The sequence below is a fragment of the Cygnus olor genome, chromosome 4 (genome assembly GCF_009769625.2).
Source record: "Cygnus olor isolate bCygOlo1 chromosome 4, bCygOlo1.pri.v2, whole genome shotgun sequence".
In the NCBI taxonomy this organism is placed as follows: domain Eukaryota; kingdom Metazoa; phylum Chordata; class Aves; order Anseriformes; family Anatidae; genus Cygnus; species Cygnus olor.
Window position 1 is genome coordinate 50,416,869 of NC_049172.1, and position 17,886 is coordinate 50,434,754.

General features: G+C 35.6%; 1 protein-coding gene across 9 annotated transcripts in view; it reads left to right on the top strand.

Annotated features, from left to right (window-relative positions):
* FRYL (FRY like transcription coactivator) overlaps window positions 1-17,886 on the top strand; it is a 172,266-nt gene that overhangs the window by 77,504 nt on the left and 76,876 nt on the right. For all 9 annotated transcript variants that reach the window (XM_040556796.1, XM_040556799.1, XM_040556800.1 and 6 more), the window contains 8 exons: window positions 1,833-1,886; window positions 7,532-7,671; window positions 8,129-8,225; window positions 12,166-12,245; window positions 12,703-12,783; window positions 13,212-13,380; window positions 14,047-14,139; window positions 16,598-16,696. In XM_040556796.1, coding sequence (XP_040412730.1) covers window positions 1,833-1,886; window positions 7,532-7,671; window positions 8,129-8,225; window positions 12,166-12,245; window positions 12,703-12,783; window positions 13,212-13,380; window positions 14,047-14,139; window positions 16,598-16,696 — 813 coding nt within the window. The remainder of the gene's footprint in view (window positions 1-1,832; window positions 1,887-7,531; window positions 7,672-8,128; window positions 8,226-12,165; window positions 12,246-12,702; window positions 12,784-13,211; window positions 13,381-14,046; window positions 14,140-16,597; window positions 16,697-17,886) is intronic.

Below are 17,886 nucleotides of genomic sequence, written 5' to 3' on the forward strand. Positions count from 1 at the left end.
TAAAAATAGTGTGCTGTCTGTTGACATGGCTATCAACTTCCTTGTCTAAAGACCTCAGGATCATTTCACTTCAATTTTGTAGTGTTCTTTTGTTTGGCTATGTCTGGTTTTAGGCACATGCAATGGATATAATAAACCCAGTGTTCGTTCACCTGTATAACAGTGTTGTCGCACTGTGGTAAACACACACATTGTGTCATGAGGAGGCTTAAGGAGCCTCACTTCTACCAAGCGTTTTATGGGAAAGTCACTTCGCTTTATAGGAAAGTCCACCTCTTCTCAGGAAACAGTTTTCCAGTTATTTTCCCTCAGCTCGTTCAGCAATATATGATGTTTATATAGGGTGGGACACTTCTCATGTTCCTCCTTTATCAATAAGATTACAATTATTTGTGCAGTTTATCTGAAAGCATGGTATGGGTAACATGAATTCACCTACAGTAGAAGTTTCCATTGCAGCCAAAAAAAGGGTGGAAGAGGGGATTTCTGATTCAAAGAAAATTTGAACTTGCCCATTACTCTTTGAAACATCTTGTATCTGTCTGTGCAAAAAATGCCCAATCCCCATTTGAATCTGTTTACCATACAGTCTGTCTGTCTGTTTCAGTCCAGCAAGAGTTAAAGGCCAACCAATATTGACTTTTTACATTCCCGGCAGCAGCGTGACAGCATGGGTGTTGTCCCTCGCTGAGCTGCTGAGCAGTTACTTTGCCTTAGCTGGGCACAGCCTCTGGGAGCAGAGCGGCCTGGCGGTCTGCTGACAGCGTAACGCCTCCCTGTGCATCCCACAGCAGGCACTCAGCAGCTCTTCCAGCTTGCTGCTCCACTTCCCTCCCTGCAGAAATCCCTGGGTTTGCTCACTGCAATCTGATGTGTGCTGTTAACTTCTTACCTGAGCGCTTCCTTTACTCTCTGTGTCAAAAATAGCATTTTTTTGATTTATTTATAATAAAGTGAAAAGTGCTTCAACATGTCTTTAATTAGCTGGAAATGCTCTTCTTTATGTATTTGACTGCTTTTTAGTATGCCTTTAAAACCTGCTTTTTTGCACTTGGCTTATGGTTTAGCAAGTCAACCTGTAAAACATTGGCCCTCAGAACCTATATGCAGGACTTAGTTGTGGTTTTAACTTTCCAGGATACCCCAGCTTTAAAAATCGGATTTCTTGTAGCTGTACCTATTATAGTTCGTGTTGTTTTCCTCAAAGCTGTAATTCTCACTAAATTATTTTGTCATGAATATAATTGAATTCTGCTTTTAACAGAATGTTTTATGGTACTGGTAGCAATGAAATATTGTAAGAATTAAATTCCATTAATATTGTATCATTTCTGTACTGTATGAGGGTATTTCAAATGTAAAGGAAGTTATTACTGACATTCTTCTTTTCCTGGACTTGGTTTTCTAGCTCATTTCATTTACAGTTCAGGGAAAAGAGCAGATTGGAAATGGACTGAGCAGTTGTTCAGTCCAACACTGCTCCCTAATTCAGAAGGGAATGGCTTTCCTTCTAAGTCCAGCATGGCACACATTGCCAGCTGTCTTCATTGAGCACAATTCTTTAGGCCCAGCTGTTTGGGAGAGTTGTTAAAGATTTTCTGTTTGACGGTCGTTAGGTCATTTTACTATTATGCTACCAAATTAATTTTAGATCTGTGTTTTTCTATTTTCTGAGTATACTTCATATCTTCAGAAATGGTTCTAGCTGAAAAATAATGCAAGTATTCACGTTAAATATTATTATTTCTTTGTTCTGTAATATAACTGAGAAAGGAGGAGTCTTTCTCATTGATTGCATGAGATTCATACTTCTTTTTACTTCTTTTCTCCAGGAAAAGCTCTTGTCCAGATCTCTTCAAAGAGGTGAAGATCTTCAGTTTGATCAGGTAGGAGGCATGTAATTGAAGGCATTTTGTATTGGATTAAGATGGCCTCTTTTTATGTAGCATAGAGCTTCCTCTGTTGTGGTGGCTTAGAATATAACCATTAGGGTGCCTGAATCAGCTTTAGAAGACTTAGACTTTGAATGTTGTTAAAAATTTAATAATAAAAAAGGGACTTTATTTTCCACTGTAAAATATGATGGTAAGAAACTCGAAGATTAGATAAATTATTTGAAGGTGGCAGTGAAAGCTGCTGAAATATGGTAAGGAACGAAAAGACTATGTTTATTTCTATTCCTGTTACAGGCTTTGTATAACCTCAGCCTATATCACTTAATATTTTCGTGTTTGGGTATTCTGCTTTTACAAGCAAATAAAGTTAATTTCAGTAATGTGGCAGTTACTGAATGCCTTCTAATTCTATAGCAGAAGGCTTAAGGCAGGTTCAGGATGTTACTTCTTTTTTTGAGTGTAAAGTCTCACTCTAAGGCTATTATGTTTCACTTACAGTAACTGTACTGTACCTGGAATAACTCTTTGCTCAATTTATTCATGTTTATTGTCTGTATTTCTAATTGTTTCTTAATACAGGCATGTTTTTGTCCTTTAACCACTTCCTTGCAAAGGAGTGGCAGCGCTCAGATGGTGCCCCATTATTTGCCTGTTCCTATTCTTAGCTGTTATTGACTAGCCTCTTACTTTATGAAGGTTAATATTCTGTCCATATCTTCTCCTACTCAGTTTTTTTTAAACTTTCCATTATTGCTCTATTACAGTTATTAGATATTGCAGTGTATGGATCTGTCCCTGTTTTTCAATTAAGAGCCATCCATGCACCTCTTTCTTTTTTATCTTACCATAAGAGAAAACAGATATTAGCACGTGACATTTGATGTATAATTTTATTTTCTAGACACCTCCCTCCTGCCCCATCTCGCTTATCCTTTTAATGCTTTCTGATCCAAAGTGCTACAAGGCCATTATCTTTTAAATTAAAGCTAACTCACAAACAAGGAAAATGGCTTAGGGGAGATGTGACATAAGTTCTTTGGTAGCTTCAGTATTTCGTTTTGAAGCTAACCAAGAGCAAAATAATCTGAATGATAGGGATGATCTAAGGAAATCTGTAAATCAGTAGTATTACTATTTTTTTCTACTAACTTTCCCCCTAGAATTCTTTCCCAGTTAAGGATTTTTTTTTTTGTTAATCACTATTATTCATATATTAAACTATGTATAGGTTCTACAAGTAAGCTGAATGCAGTGAATTAAAAAAAAATAAAGCATGTAATTTCTGAAAATTTGTAATATAGAAATAAACATTTTCTCTGAAAATGTAGTACTTTAAAAATAATGAAATTTGTTTTTTTATATATGTATCTGAGTTCTTATTTTGTTCTTTCAATATTTATAATCTAATTTGGGTTCATCAAGATCTGAATTTTAATGGTACTGAAAAACATCTTGAGAGAATCAGACTGGAATGGCATCCTTGCAATGATAGGGAAGGTGAATTTTGATAGGTAATTTTGAACATAGATTGACAAATTAAGACTTTCTCTCTGTTTGTTGCTGGGTATGTAAAACTTGTATTCAGATCAGTAGTTTGCAGTATGGAAGACAGAAAAGTGAAGAGGGAGTGGCAAAATACATGAGAGGAGGATGCAGCATGGCCGTAGTATCCAGTGACACAAAGCAGAGAAGCCAGAGCTGTTGCTGAGCCACCTTGTTGCTCCAGAGATCTTTGGAGTTTAGGAAATGGGAGTCTCAGCTTTAGCTCTACCAATACGGTACTGAGCTAGTAAGTGTTGTAGGGTGTTAATAAAAAGGGAGCGGCTGAAACACAAGAGGGACTCTGGGAGCAGGAGATCTAGTTAAGTCATTCTTTAAGCTCAGTAAGTGAAGACCAGAGGGATGGAAAAGGAAGGTGTGTTGTGTTGCCTCTCCCTATCATGAAAAAATAAACTAGCTGTTTAATTAGCTGAGATTTGTTTCAATTGGAAGTATAACCAGAACAAGAGGGCTGCTATTAGAGCCTGCTGTGCAAAATCAATATTTTTTCATTTTCAAATAGTACAATTATTTTATTTGTCATTAAGGTTTTAATTGAAACAAAAAATCTAGATTTGGCTTAAAGGTATTAAACTTTGGAAAATAAGAAGAAAATTTTTATTTGGTAATCTTCTGAACTGTTAAAAATCGTAGCACTTTAATGCTTGATCATTCCTGGTGCATCAAGAAGCTACTGGAGAGGAATTTTTACAGAGCATATATTGCATTTCTTAAAATATTTTTGCTTGTACAGCTTGAAACTGAAATAGCTTGTATTTTTCTTCTTTTCTTTGTTGTAGGAATCGTACTTGGCAATTTCCTACTCTTGTCCTAAGACACCAGAAACGTTGTAATCACACAGAAGCAAATATTGGCCATTTCAGTGACTTTACTGAAAGTAGACATGTCTCTTGAGTTCAGGCTTGTTTGTGATCAGGCACAAGTGGGATGTTTTAAGGACTTTGTACATAGCTGGAATTTGGGCCCATCTCTGCTATAATTTTGCATCTCTCTTTCTCCTTACCTCTCAGTGTGCTGGTGGATATGTAAAGTGCAGCTCTTAGCAATGTGTTGCGGCCTTTAAGGCTGGAGAGCACTTTGCTGTTTTATTCTGGGGAATGCAAGCACATGTCACGATGACTGGTGTCCAGTCCCATCCAGTTTCTTGGGTTAGCATTTTATCAATGGCAATTTTTTAAGCAGATGATACAGCTTGTTTCCATAGATGATGTAAACTCTGCAACTGTTGGAGCTTTTATGAATGGTTTTAGCATTATTATACTGTGAAAACATACAGGAAGACCTAAGGAATAAGTTTGGCAAAGTTTCAAATGCAGCTTTCTTCTTTTTCTTATACTGACAAACCCATGAGCTCAGAGGGAGAGCCGGGGAATAGAAGTGCTTTGTGGGGAAATTTTACATTGGCAGCACAGGGTACCTTGGGTGTTCACTGAATCTGTTCCTGGCCTATTATGTGTGAGGTTGCTGCATTAAGCACTGAACATAGCCCTGGGCAACTTAGTTAATACATTCCTGTTATTTTTAGAGAGAAAGAACTTTCTGTATTTAGAGAAAGAGTAATTAATGTATTTTACCAGTGTTAAAATTATTCGGGGGAATGGAAATGGACGGTACATTCTGAAGGCAAAAAGTATTATGATTCCCACGTCAAACAAAAGAAAAATACATTTTATATTGTCATGGTTGGTGATATATGCATAACCCCTTCCTCAGAAAGAGCTTATCCCTAGCTTTCATTCTGATTACCAGTTATGTTGATGGCTTTATGCTGAGACTAATACCTTCAGTTTAGGAACTCATGAGGAAGGTTCTTTCTTTTTGCTTTCTGAATATTTTTTCCTATCTATCTATCTTAATGCTTTTAACTTGTAATTTCTTCTCATGATTAGAGAGTGCTAGTAGGCTCAACAGAGGTTTTTAAGTATCCCAGGCTGATGCAAAGATGTATTTCTTGCTAATGTAACCTTGGTGAAGAGTTTTCTAAGCATCATCAATACAAATTAGTCTTTTGAGTTCATTTTTCTGATGCTGCTCCCTACTGAAGGATGCTGCTTCCTCTTACTATTACTGAAGGATGATAGTTTTAATAGCGGCTCACAAGAGTCTCAAATTTGCTCATAGCTTTTCTTTCCTCTTTTCTCCCTCTTCGTAAGTTTTCTGTTGCCAAAGCACTATTGTTATTTTTCCAAGAAACTTTTTTTCAGACATCTTCCCTGTCAGAAAATTCTCTTGAGCAACATCTTGACTTGTACGTTCCATTTCATCACGCACTACTGCATTTCAGACCACAATAACTTTACTGTGGTAAAATTGAGATAATTTTTTTTTTTCAGTGTCCATTTCTAGAAGTCTCTGATGTATGTTGGTTGGTTAACTGGCTGTTTCTTTTGTATGGATACCGGTGTGCAAGGAACAGGCTTGGTTTCCAAATACTTGGTTTCCAAAGCATGTTGTAAAGATTTCAACATAGACTAGTGTAAGAATGAAGCTATTCTCAAAATTTAGCCCTTGCTCTGAGATGCAAGGCAAGAAGCAAGCCTGCGCAGTCTGTCTAGTTTCTTTTTCTTTTCCGTATTAACTGGACTTTGTGTCGTTTTGTGTTTTCTGCAATAAATGCCTTCATCTTTTTTTTGTGCAGTTAGCTCAAAGAGAGTTCCCCTCCTGCAGTTCCCCTCCTGCATGCTTCGTTTTTCCACTGAATCCTTTTTTATTGAGTGTCCTAATGACAGACAAAATAATAATTTTAAAAATAATTTCATTAATCTAACCAGATTCTTTATAAAACCTAGTTCCTCTTCAGATTTGCGTTATGTGTAGATTGTACTGTGTACTGGGATGTAATGTTTTATAAACTTCAGAGTAATAATATAATTTTATTTATTTTGAGGAAGGTCTCTATCCTTGTTTGTATTATTCAGGGATTTTTCAAAAAGTCAAGAATACTACTTAATTGTTGTGACCTGAATAGTTGGTTAAACAGGTTGAATAAAGTTTTCCAATAGTTGAAAGATCCTTCTAAGGTTTTGTTATGGTTAACCTCTCCCCATGTCTTCCCTAAACCCAAAAAAGCAGGATCCCTTAAATAAGGACAAAGAAACGATGACATTGGCATTACCTTAATTTTCTGGAGTAATGAATAGGGAGTAACAGATAAGTTATAGCATGAGGATGGCTTTTATTGAAATCTTTCATTTGAAAGATGCAAGAAATCAATATGTGGCGTTTATGAGCAATGTGGTAAATCTTCTTTTCCAGCCACAGGTATGGCAACTGACCAGCTCCACACTGCCTCCTGACAGGGGTTTTATGCTGTTTTATGCTGTCTTTCTCTAGTCATTCTTCTTCCCTCCAAGCACAGATGAATTCTGTTAGTTTTAAGTTAAAGAAAGCATAGCGAATTTAAGCTTCATACCCTGTTAAAGTCTTTCTTCTGTAACGAGTTCTGTTGACACCCTTTCAACGAAGTCTGTAATTCATACCCCCTTGTCTGAAAGAGGACAGTAGATAGGGGAGTTAGGCTGAAAATGAGATCTGGACAGTCAAATGTATATTAACAGTGGATTAGAATATCTAAATAATAATAATAATAATAATAATAGCTGGTTTTATTTGTATTATTACCAAAGAAGCGTGTTTTCAAGGTTACATACTTGCTCAGTTTAGGAGGTTTATCTTTTATCTGTCATAATGTAAAGGCAGGCATGCTTTAGAAATACAGATTGAAGCATTCAGGAACATCCTAAAATATCTGTTGTGCTTTTTTTTAGTTATTTTTTTCCCCCTCAATGGTTTTACTTGAGATTTCTGTATAAATTTAGAATTCTGCAATCCCCATGAGCTTGTCTACTTAAATTTGCCATAGTGCTTCATGTCATATTTACAATAATTCTCCTAGATCAAAATGATAAATCAAGTTGCTAATTTGTAAAATTATACAATATATTATTTTTAAAACAATGTTAAACACCGCTCTGAAAGTATGATTATAACTATATTTAAATTTAAATATATTGTATGTTTAAATATATAAATCTGATTGCGTTGTCATGCTATACTGCTTTTCTCCTTTTTTTCAGTTGATAAGCTCTATGAGCTCAGTAGCAGAGCACTGTCTCCCCTCCTTATTACGCACCTTGTTTGACTGGTACAGGCGTCAAAATGGAACAGAAGATGAATCTTACGAATACAGACCTCGATCTAGCACAAAATCAAAGGGGTAAGAGTTTTCCTTGCAGAAAAAAAAAAAAATTGTGTCTTATAAGAAAATGTAAGTGCTTTGTGCTTTTTTGACAAGCATTATACATTTGATCTGTCATTACCTAAATCTGTGGAGGAAGAGGATGGGTTTCTTTGAAGTGCTGTATTTAACTTGCATGGGTGATATGCATGAAGTGACTTAATGATTTTGTTTGATTGATATAAATGTTTTGTTTGGTGGATACAAAGAAGGAAGTTGGACCCTGGTAACAACCTCGTTTGTCTCCATTTTGACTTGTTTGTTGGCAGACCCTTTCAGGGGAGGGGTCAGGATATTAGTGCTGCACCAAACTCAATAGTTTTTCTAAACCTTTTTATAAATGTGCAGCTATGATTGCATGGAAGATATGTAGTCACCTCTGTAATATTTGTTCATTCATGTGTATGATACATGTATTCTTGATTTCTTATTTTAGAGATGACCAACAACGCGAAAGAGACTATCTACTTGAAAGGAGGGACTTAGCTGTAGATTTCATTTTTTGTTTAGTTTTAATAGAGGTTCTAAAACAGGTAAGCTCTTTTGCTTTGGCATATTTCTTTTAATCTTTTGCTTTTTATGTCAATTTTAGTCACCTCCTCTAAAGCGTTATATACAAAATTGGAGCATATATATGATAAGCATATGTAAGTCTGAAATTATGCACTGCGTTATCTCAGTTCTTGGATCCACTAAGCCAAAGCTGCTAATGTAGTACAAAAACAAAACTGTAAAAATAGCATTTTATTCATGTTCATCACCTTTTGTGTACTTAAACATTTTTGAAATACATTGTGAAGTCATTTAATGGCAAGACTAAAATACCAGCTTTAATTTTTTTTTAAATTGGAAAGGGTGTGCAATTTTGTTTTGCCTTTTGCTAATGTAGCTCTAGATGGTATCCATATGCACAAGTTCTGTTAATATAAAATTTGTATTTGTATATGCACAAGAGGGGTAGAGTTTGGCTTCAAGTAACAGCCTTTTTTCTTATAGAGAGGAGAAAAATATTAATATAAAAATATTTGAAAGATGTAGTAGACTTAAGTATTTGAAACAGGAAGTCTGGTCAGATACTTTGTGTCTTTTATGAAAAAGACACTTTTTTCAGGTATATGAAAATCAAATGGTTTTCTGTATTTAGTAAAGAAAGGTATATGGTTTAGTTTGCAAATCATTCGTAGGGTGTTTGTGTAGTTGTGTATGGCCTATTTGTGGTACAAGGAAAATGAAAATAGTAACGCACAGTCTAGAGCTGCCGATCATTCACTGAGAAACCCACCAGTCATCGTGATACTCCTCTACTGCAAACAAAGCAACCAGAAAACAGTGTTAAAATCACCAAACTATTGTGTTAGTGTTTTACAGAAAAAAATAAATAAATTAGTTCATGTTCTTTCCCAGCCTCAATATTCTACCGTTGCTGAATAAGAAGGGAAATGGAATTGGTTGTTTAGGATTGCAGTACTGTATGGGCAAGCTGCTGTATTTTGAACTGGTACCAGTTTTTCTGTTTAGAATGTGTTGCCAATGATGCAGAGTTCAGGAGAAGTGCCAACATTTTGGCCTAAAGAGAGTCTGAGATAGGTCTGATGTGGTGACTCCTGCAATGCTTGGTGAGCTGTTGATGCTTGTACTCCAGACAAGGGTTTTTCTGAAGTCAACTGCCTCAGTGGTCATTCTTCAACCTTTTGAAACAGTGGAGGAAGTACTGAATAGATACTCTGGTGTGGTTTTGATGGCTACTTTCATTTAGTAGGGATTCTTTGTATCTGGTCTTGAACTTCTAAATGTGGAAGTGTCTCTGGATTTTGGCCATGTTTCTTCTGCTGGAGAAATTGTTTGTCTAAATCGCTTTCCTCATCATCTGTAGAAACCCAGCAAACAGACATCTTCATGGCTGATGGACTGGGTTGTCATCATATATTTTGTTTGATCTCTAAATTCCACAAAAGTTTTTAACACAGACCACCCCTCTGCAAGCTAAGGGACAAGATTCTCTCTGCATTTAAATGCATTCACAAGTCATATCAGACTGTACTTCTAGATGAGGTATATGATGTTTTCCACCCACCCTGCCCCAGTTGGTTTTTCTAAGGGCCGTGGTAAGGATATTTTCCTTTGGGAAAGACTTTCAATGGGCCACTGAACCTAGCTACGCCAAGCAGAAGAACTGTTCAGTCTTGCACATTATCTGAAGGAGGGTTTGTGTGTTCTGCTTGTAATGAGTATTTGCTTTTAGCCAGTCAGAAATGTGGAAAGGATGGCTTTCTGTCAATAAACGTATTTACATTCATATTCCATCCATCTTCCTGTCTTCTCAGAAGCCCTATCATTGTTTAATTCTTAGAAACTGGATTTATGGGGTGCAAAGCGTATGATCCAGCCTTTTCTGTAACAAGCACAGAACAGCTGCAGGGAGGGCAACACACATGACCTGTGTAGGAACAAAAATCTTTTATTTAAATGACTATATATTACTCATTGTATTATGTATTATATATGCATGTAAATAGCCTGTTTCAGTAACCAGAAATTCTTGGATAAATAGCTTTCTTGACACAGGAGAGTATGAAATTCCCAAGCAATAAGTGCTTCATTTTCTGTAGCCAAGTCAGTAATTTTTTTCTTCTGATATATTTTTGTTAGTCTTAATCACTGTTTACCAGTAACATTCAGTAATTGTCTTAGTCCCTACCGCAATTGCTTTGAAATTTTAAGTATATCACAGAATCACAGAATTGTCTAGGTTGGAAGAGACCTCCAAGATCACCTAGTCCAACCTCTGACCTAACACTAACAAGTCTTCCAGTAAACCATATCACTAAGCTCTACATCTAAAAGTCTCTTAAAGACCTCCAGGGATGGTGACTCAACCACTTCTCTGGGCAGCCCATTCCAATGCCTAACAACCCTTTCAGTAAAGAAGTTCTTCCTAATATCCAACCTAAACCTCCCCTGGCGCAACTTTAGCCCATTTCCCCTCGTCCTGTCAACAGGCACGTGGGAGAATAGGCCAACCCCCACCTCGCTACAGCCTCCTTTAAGGTACCTATAGAGAGCAATAGGGTTGCCCCTGAGCCTCCTCTTCTCCAGGCTGAACAATCCCAGCTCCCTCAGCCGCTCTCGATGTCCTTCTTGTAGCGAGGGACCCAAAACTGAACACAGTACTCGAGGTGTGGCCTCACCAGAGCCGGGTACAAGGGGACAATCACTTCCCTAGACCTGCTGGCCACACTGTTTCTTATGCGAGCCAGGATGCTGTTGGCCTTCTTAGCCACTCGAGCACACTGCTGCCTCAAATTCAGTCGACTATCAACCAGTACTCCCAGGTCCTTCTCTGCCAGGCAGCTTTCTAACCACTCATCTCCCAGCCTGTAGCGCTGCTTGGGGTTGTTGTGCCCCAGGTGCAGGACCCGGCACTTGGCCTTGTTGAACCTCATACAGTTGGCCTCAACCCATCGGTCCAGCCTATCCAGAAATATTATATAAAATATAAAATATATAAAATAAAAATATAAATATATTTATAATATTAAAATAATAAAATAATTTACAATATATAATAACAATATGTATTATATTATATATAATTATTATATTATATTATATTATATATTGTACTATATTATTATGTATATATTATTATATAATAATATAATAAAATATGTATAATATATAATATATATATATAGAATACAATATTTCTATATATAGAAATATATATTATGACTTCAGAGTTCTATGTATGTATTTATAGTGCTTTTTAAAAAAAAGTTAAATTGATTTTTAGGCAAATGTTTCATTTTGAAACTGAGGAAAGCAGTAGTGTTAAAAAGAACCTCATTTCAAAAAGGTCTTCTAAACAATGCATGATTTTTAATTTGTCACCGAATTGTTACTTAGTGTTAGGAAGATTTTTATGTTTGTGCTACTTATATTTGCAGAAGGTGTTAAATTGACACAATCACTTCTTCTGCATTCTTACTTTTTGGTTTTGTCTTCCTTTGTAAGTGATTAATTGCATTTTGATGTTAAATCTGTAATAATTGTAATAAATCTGTAATAAATACCACACAAGGTAGAAAGCATGGAAAGATGCTAATCAAGATATTAACATAGTCTGATAAATTTTAATAACAAACTCGTAGTGTTTAGATTACTATTAGATGTTTATTTCATTATGAATTTAGTCACTAAACGCCAGCGTGCAAAATAATTTAAGAGACTATTAATACATATAAGTGAATTCAATATTTTTGGCGATATGTAGCATTGCTTAAATTTTTAGATCTTCAGGTTGTGTAAATGTTCATATCTTGCAGAATTAAATTGACATTATATGCCAGCAGAGGATTTGTCCTTTGGAAAGGGTAGGAAATATTTCTACAGGGCAACATGCAGTACTGTTTACGTACTTCATACACACACATATGCATATTTACATAACTGTAAATAATATTTTTATTTCAGATACCTGTTCATCCAGTGCCAGATCCTTTAGTACATGAAGTTCTAAACTTGGCTTTTAAGCACTTTAAACATAAGGAAGGGTAAGTTTCATGTGTATTCTTTAAACGTATGTATTATCGGCCTGTGCTTCACTGTGATGATTGTTCTCCTTTGATTGCCTCCCATGTAACACATTGGTGGTAATACTGTAAAAGAACAATGGTCTTAAAACTGAAAACATATCTTGAAAGAGCGTAGCTGTGTTCAATATAATAGAGTTTATTTTGCGTAGAAGGGTTTGCATAGCCAACCAGACACAGAAAAGAGGTCTGAGGTTAGATAACAATAGTAAACCTCCTATGCAGTGTATGTCTGCTCAACAAATTTGCACCCTTTTAAATGTTACTCATGCATTTTGTGCTTGACTTTCATTTTTTTTGTGGTTATGCTCCATGGTATGGAATGTTACCTTTCTGTTTGTATTTGTGAACGCTCTTGGGGTTTAGAAGAACAAGGCTATATTTGACACCTGTGGCCTTTTTTTTTCTTTTCTTTCAGGTATTCAGGAACCAACACTGGGAATGTGCATATTATTGCAGACTTATATGCAGAAGTGACAGGGGTTCTTGCTCAATCAAAGTAAGTTCAGGAAAAATGACTCTAGACTTAAGGAATATTTAATACAGCAGCATTTATTAATGGCCCCAGTAACTAATACTTAGTGTGCTCTGACATGTCCTCCTCACTTTCCAACACAATAATTTGAACAAATCAAGGAATAATCTTCAGTACAAAACTGAACTGCTTTGCTGTAAGTCTGTAGGTGCAAGGAAAGGAGGCTTGCTACCAGTCAATAGTTGTTCTGTTAACAACTGTATTCTAATGTGCTAATCATCATAGACACTCTTAAATGCCTAGCTTTTAAATATCAGGGTTCATCTTGCTTGTGTTTTGTTTACTGTAGATGCCGTTATCATTAACAGCATAAAGACATCAGTTCAAAATTGAAGACATAATGTAAAAGTAACTAAAAATGCAAATAATTGCTATTGATACCCCTTGTTCAGGTTTCAAGCTGTTAGGAAAAAGTTTGTCACCGAATTAAAAGAACTGCGGCAAAAAGAACAGAGTCCCCATGTAGTACAAAGTATCATCAGTTTGATTATGGGAATGAAGTTTTTTCGGGTAAAGATGTATCCTGTGGAGGATTTTGAAGCATCGTTTCAGTTCATGCAGGTAAATGAACATCATAGCAAACTGAAATAAGCATTGTTTTGGTTGTTGAGAACCCATTCTCAGTTGTCCCAATCATGTGGCAAACCCATAATACATGAAATTATATTTACATCTATATTAGTCCTGAGAAGACTAACACATGCATGGATACTTTAGTTTGTGCACGGAGTCGTCGGTTTCCTATAGTGGAGTGTGCATACATGTGTATGGATATTTATTTCCCTGTAAAATTGTCTTTGTGTCTTTGTATCATTGTCATCTTGAAAATTAAGATGAGTATATAAAAATGTAAAATACTACATTCTAATAATTTCAGTATAAGATAAGCATTTACTTTTGGAAATGAGAATAATCTGGGGAAAAACGTGCATTATATATATTTTTAATTTTAGTAGGAAAAAACCTATCATCTGGTATTTCAGATGTTCCTCCCCCTCCTCCCCCCCCCCCTTTTTTTTTTATTAATTCCTGGTGAAAAATTATTTAAAGTTTCTAATCTTTTGTAAAATTGCTGTTGTCAAGGAAAATAAGTCTAACTAAAACAAACTGTATTTTTAAAATTTGACCTAGTAATTACTGTGATACTGTTAGGGGTATTTATGGTACAGTGACATTTCTAAATCTTTCTTATTTTTGAAATCTTTTTTTTAATGCTTCATCACAAAGGAATGTGCTCAATACTTCCTGGAAGTAAAAGATAAAGATATAAAACATGCACTTGCTGGTTTGTTTGTGGAAATTCTCATCCCTGTGGCTGCTGTAAGTATTTTCTTCTCCTTCCACTTCCCTCACTTACAGTTAAACTCTCATTGTTAAAATTGCTTCCAGTGATCCCCATTACATTGTATTTTACGTGTTTTAAGATGCTATAAAGCAAATTACAAGCACCTACATAACCTTTTGAAGGGAAATGTGTAAGTATGATTTGCATATTAGTTTCCCAACTTTTTTCAGAACCTTTTAACACTGTTTTCTAGACCCGTAAATCACCACAGCGCTATGTAATCTTTTAAATGTTCTAAAAGACAGGAGTTCCCTGTGTTTAAAATTTTTGTTATTATTTTATTTTAGTCCCACTGACTTTCTTTATTAGCTGAAACCTGTAAGGTCCTTCTAGAATAAACTGAGATATGTAATGTTTTTACAGTCAGGGAGAGTGTGAACTATTATTCAGGAAGAAAAAAACTAGTATAGGAGAATATCTCTGACCTCTACTTTCTCTTTCAAATATATCTGTCTTGTCTTGAGCTGCAGGGATGCATTTCTCTCTCTAGATAATAACTTTGGAACTACTGAAAAAAATTAGAAGGGATACAGTCATTCCTTTTAAAGCATTACCACAGAGAGGTGGATTAGCTGTGTATTGAGTCAAGTCGTGATTTCACCTGGACATATTTCTACTCTGTCCTAGAGAAAAATCAGCTGTCCTGTTAAGAAGTCAACGGCATTTTTCACTTGGAATTCCAAAGTTACTTTGCCGGTGGAGTGGGGGGTGAATAGTAAAAGTAGTTAGCGTATTTAGGTAGATACGATTATTAATTTAAAAATTTGTAATTTAAATAGTAAAAAACGCACATGCATTAATTAGGCAGAAGCAGCATTTGGGAATTGGAACTGCTTGGTTGTGACACACAGCAGCAGTGCAGAATGTTTGTGTGTTTGTGGCGATCTGTGGATCACTTCCTACAAATACGGGTTGAGTCAGTGCTTTAAGCATTTGGTGAGGGACTCTTAATCTTTCTGACTCATTGAATCTTTAATCACTCCATACAAATGGAGCTTCTTAAACAGAAGCTGAGAACCCCATCCTGGATGGAAATAGAGTTGAGAGGTTTAGTCATTCTCTTGGAAGATGTAGGATGCAAGTTTGAATCTTTTTTGAAGAAGACGAAAGAACTGAATCTGGATTTGCTGTATCTTGGGTACAGAAAATCACTTTAGTGAGTAAGCTATTGGGTTTCAGCACTGTTGCTTCTTTACTGTTATTCTCTTGCTTAGTCATTCAGGCATTTTAAAAAATATGACCTGATTGGAAGCCTGCAGGTGTAATGAATGACTGAATATTTTCCACTGCGGAAGATAAGGCTGGTCTATAAGCCCAAGGTTATATCCAAAAGCAGGAACGTGATGGTGGCAACAACTGACTAATTTCTCATGTGGAGCTAGGGGGTACAGAACAACGGAGACGTTTAGGAATTGAGTTCAAATATAAATACTTTCTCAGTTCTTCCTTTTTGGGTTTTCACAAATTACAGAGATATTATATGCTATTTTTTATGTGTATGTATCGTGAATATTCTAGTGTTCTAAGAAAGATGGACACGATGTATGTTTTAATAACTCCTGTTTCAATAATAAAAAAATAAATTATATTGGAAAGAGTAAGGAAATAGGAAAATCAGTTTTACCTTTCAGGTTCTTTTTTCAAAAAATAAAAAAAATTAGGGGAAGTATGATTCCTTCTGCTGTGCTGTAAATGCATGTTCTTCACCTTGCATACTTTTAAAAAAGATATCTTCTAGGAAAACAAAACTGTATAAAGCAGTACATTCAAAATTACATTTAAATTGATTATCAGGGGTATCCAGAGACAATGCTAAGAGACTTGGAGGGGGGGTTTAATGAAGAAGGTAGCTGTGTGGTTTGTGAAGGGAATGCTATTTTGCATGGAAGGGCAGATTGATTTAAAAAGGTATAGGAGTGTATGCATCTCTTCCGTTTATTATGAAAGCTGAAGAAAGACCACTTATATTATTGATTAGCTGGAAATCCTGTATCTGTTTTCCTTTAGGCTTCTAGCTTTCGGAACTGGGGAATATAAAAGAAAAGGGTATCAGCGGAAAAGGGATCAGTGAAAAAGTTACGGATATTATTTATGAAATACATGAAATTACACTTTTTAAGGGTTTCAGTGCCCTTCTTATTTGTTAGTTGGTGACATATACTTTACTTACTCTTCTTTACTTATGGAACGCAGACCATATTTTAAAAATAGTGGTTTATGTTTTTTTTAATTACTTTTTCACCTGTGTGGTTGTAGTATATGACATGATTCATTACGTTTCTGTTTATATTTCAGACAGATAACAGTCAAATACTTACCCAACATGAAATTTAACTTTTAAACATTCTTCAATTCATGGATGTCTTACTGTGTATTTTTACTGCCTTCTTCATGAAATTTTAAACCAATTTATGTGTGTATTTTTTTTAATAGGCTGTTAAAAATGAAGTGAATGTGCCATGTTTGAAAAATTTTGTGGAGATGCTTTATCAGACTACCTTTGACTTGAGTTCAAGAAAGAAGCATTCGCTGGTATTTTAAAGAAATATTTCAACTTCTCCATTTTGCTCATCTTAGGCTTTTAAGCTAGTGCATTATCTTAAGAAAACCTAACAGCTGTATTCATTTAAATCTTAACTCCTCAGTTCAAGTACAGTTCAATTCACACTGTGTATATTGCTTTTGCTCTAATTTTGATCTATTTTTTGTGCAAGCCATGTGCTCTGTTATCCCACTTGTGAAGTTGTCTTGAAATTGATATTTGTTCTCATTTTAGATGGTTTTAACATAGTTATTTAACCTAATGTCTCTTCTAATAAGAACTTACATTCAGGGAGTCTGTATATTTAAATCATGTTTAATTAAAAGATAGAAGCAGCATGCAGGACTTCTCCAGCAAAATAGAGCCTGTTAGTAGCCCTATTCTGCCTGTTTTCTCCCCTCCTGGTATACTTTGTTTTTTTTCCAGCATATAAAGCATGCATTATTGTATATGGTTAAACTCATTATATAAGAATAAAATAGTTGATGTTAGGATTCACAGTTCTATTTATGAATTCAGAAGCTTTTCTACATCAATATTACAAGTTACCTACTTGTCTTCTTTCTATAATTTTTATTCCACAAAAAGGTAATCTGCAGTCAGATCTGGTATTAATCAACATCTTGTATTTCTTAAAAGAGATCCGGTATTTAAACATGTCTTATGTAAATAAAGCAAATCAAAATCACCCTAGTTTGCATATTCACAGATTTTATTAGACAGGTTTTGTTACTTAATAAAAATAGACTTTGAGGAGCAGTAGAATTTCTGACAACCTTAAGTCTGCATCGTAATCAACTGAGTTGATTGTGTTTTTTTTTTTCATTTTTTTTTTCCCCCCTTAAAGGCAGTTCCCTCTTCCAGCACTTAAGACCCCATGAAATGAATGATCTGATTTCAGGGAAAGAGCAAATATTGTAAGAAGGGCGAGGTCTGCCAGCAGTCTTTGTTTGAGATCAGGCCTTGCGAGGAGATGAGTTCCACCGTAGTCCCATTGCCCTGGCCCTATACTAATACCATGAGCTGTGCAGCACTTAGCTTATACCAGCCAGTCCGGGCTGGCAGGCATGTCCTAGTGCAGGGGAAAGAAAGGCTATGGCACAGTGCTAAACGGGAGACCAGTCCTAGTTGCTGTGAGAACCTGAGACAAGAACGAACTGTGTCTCATTCTCGATGTACA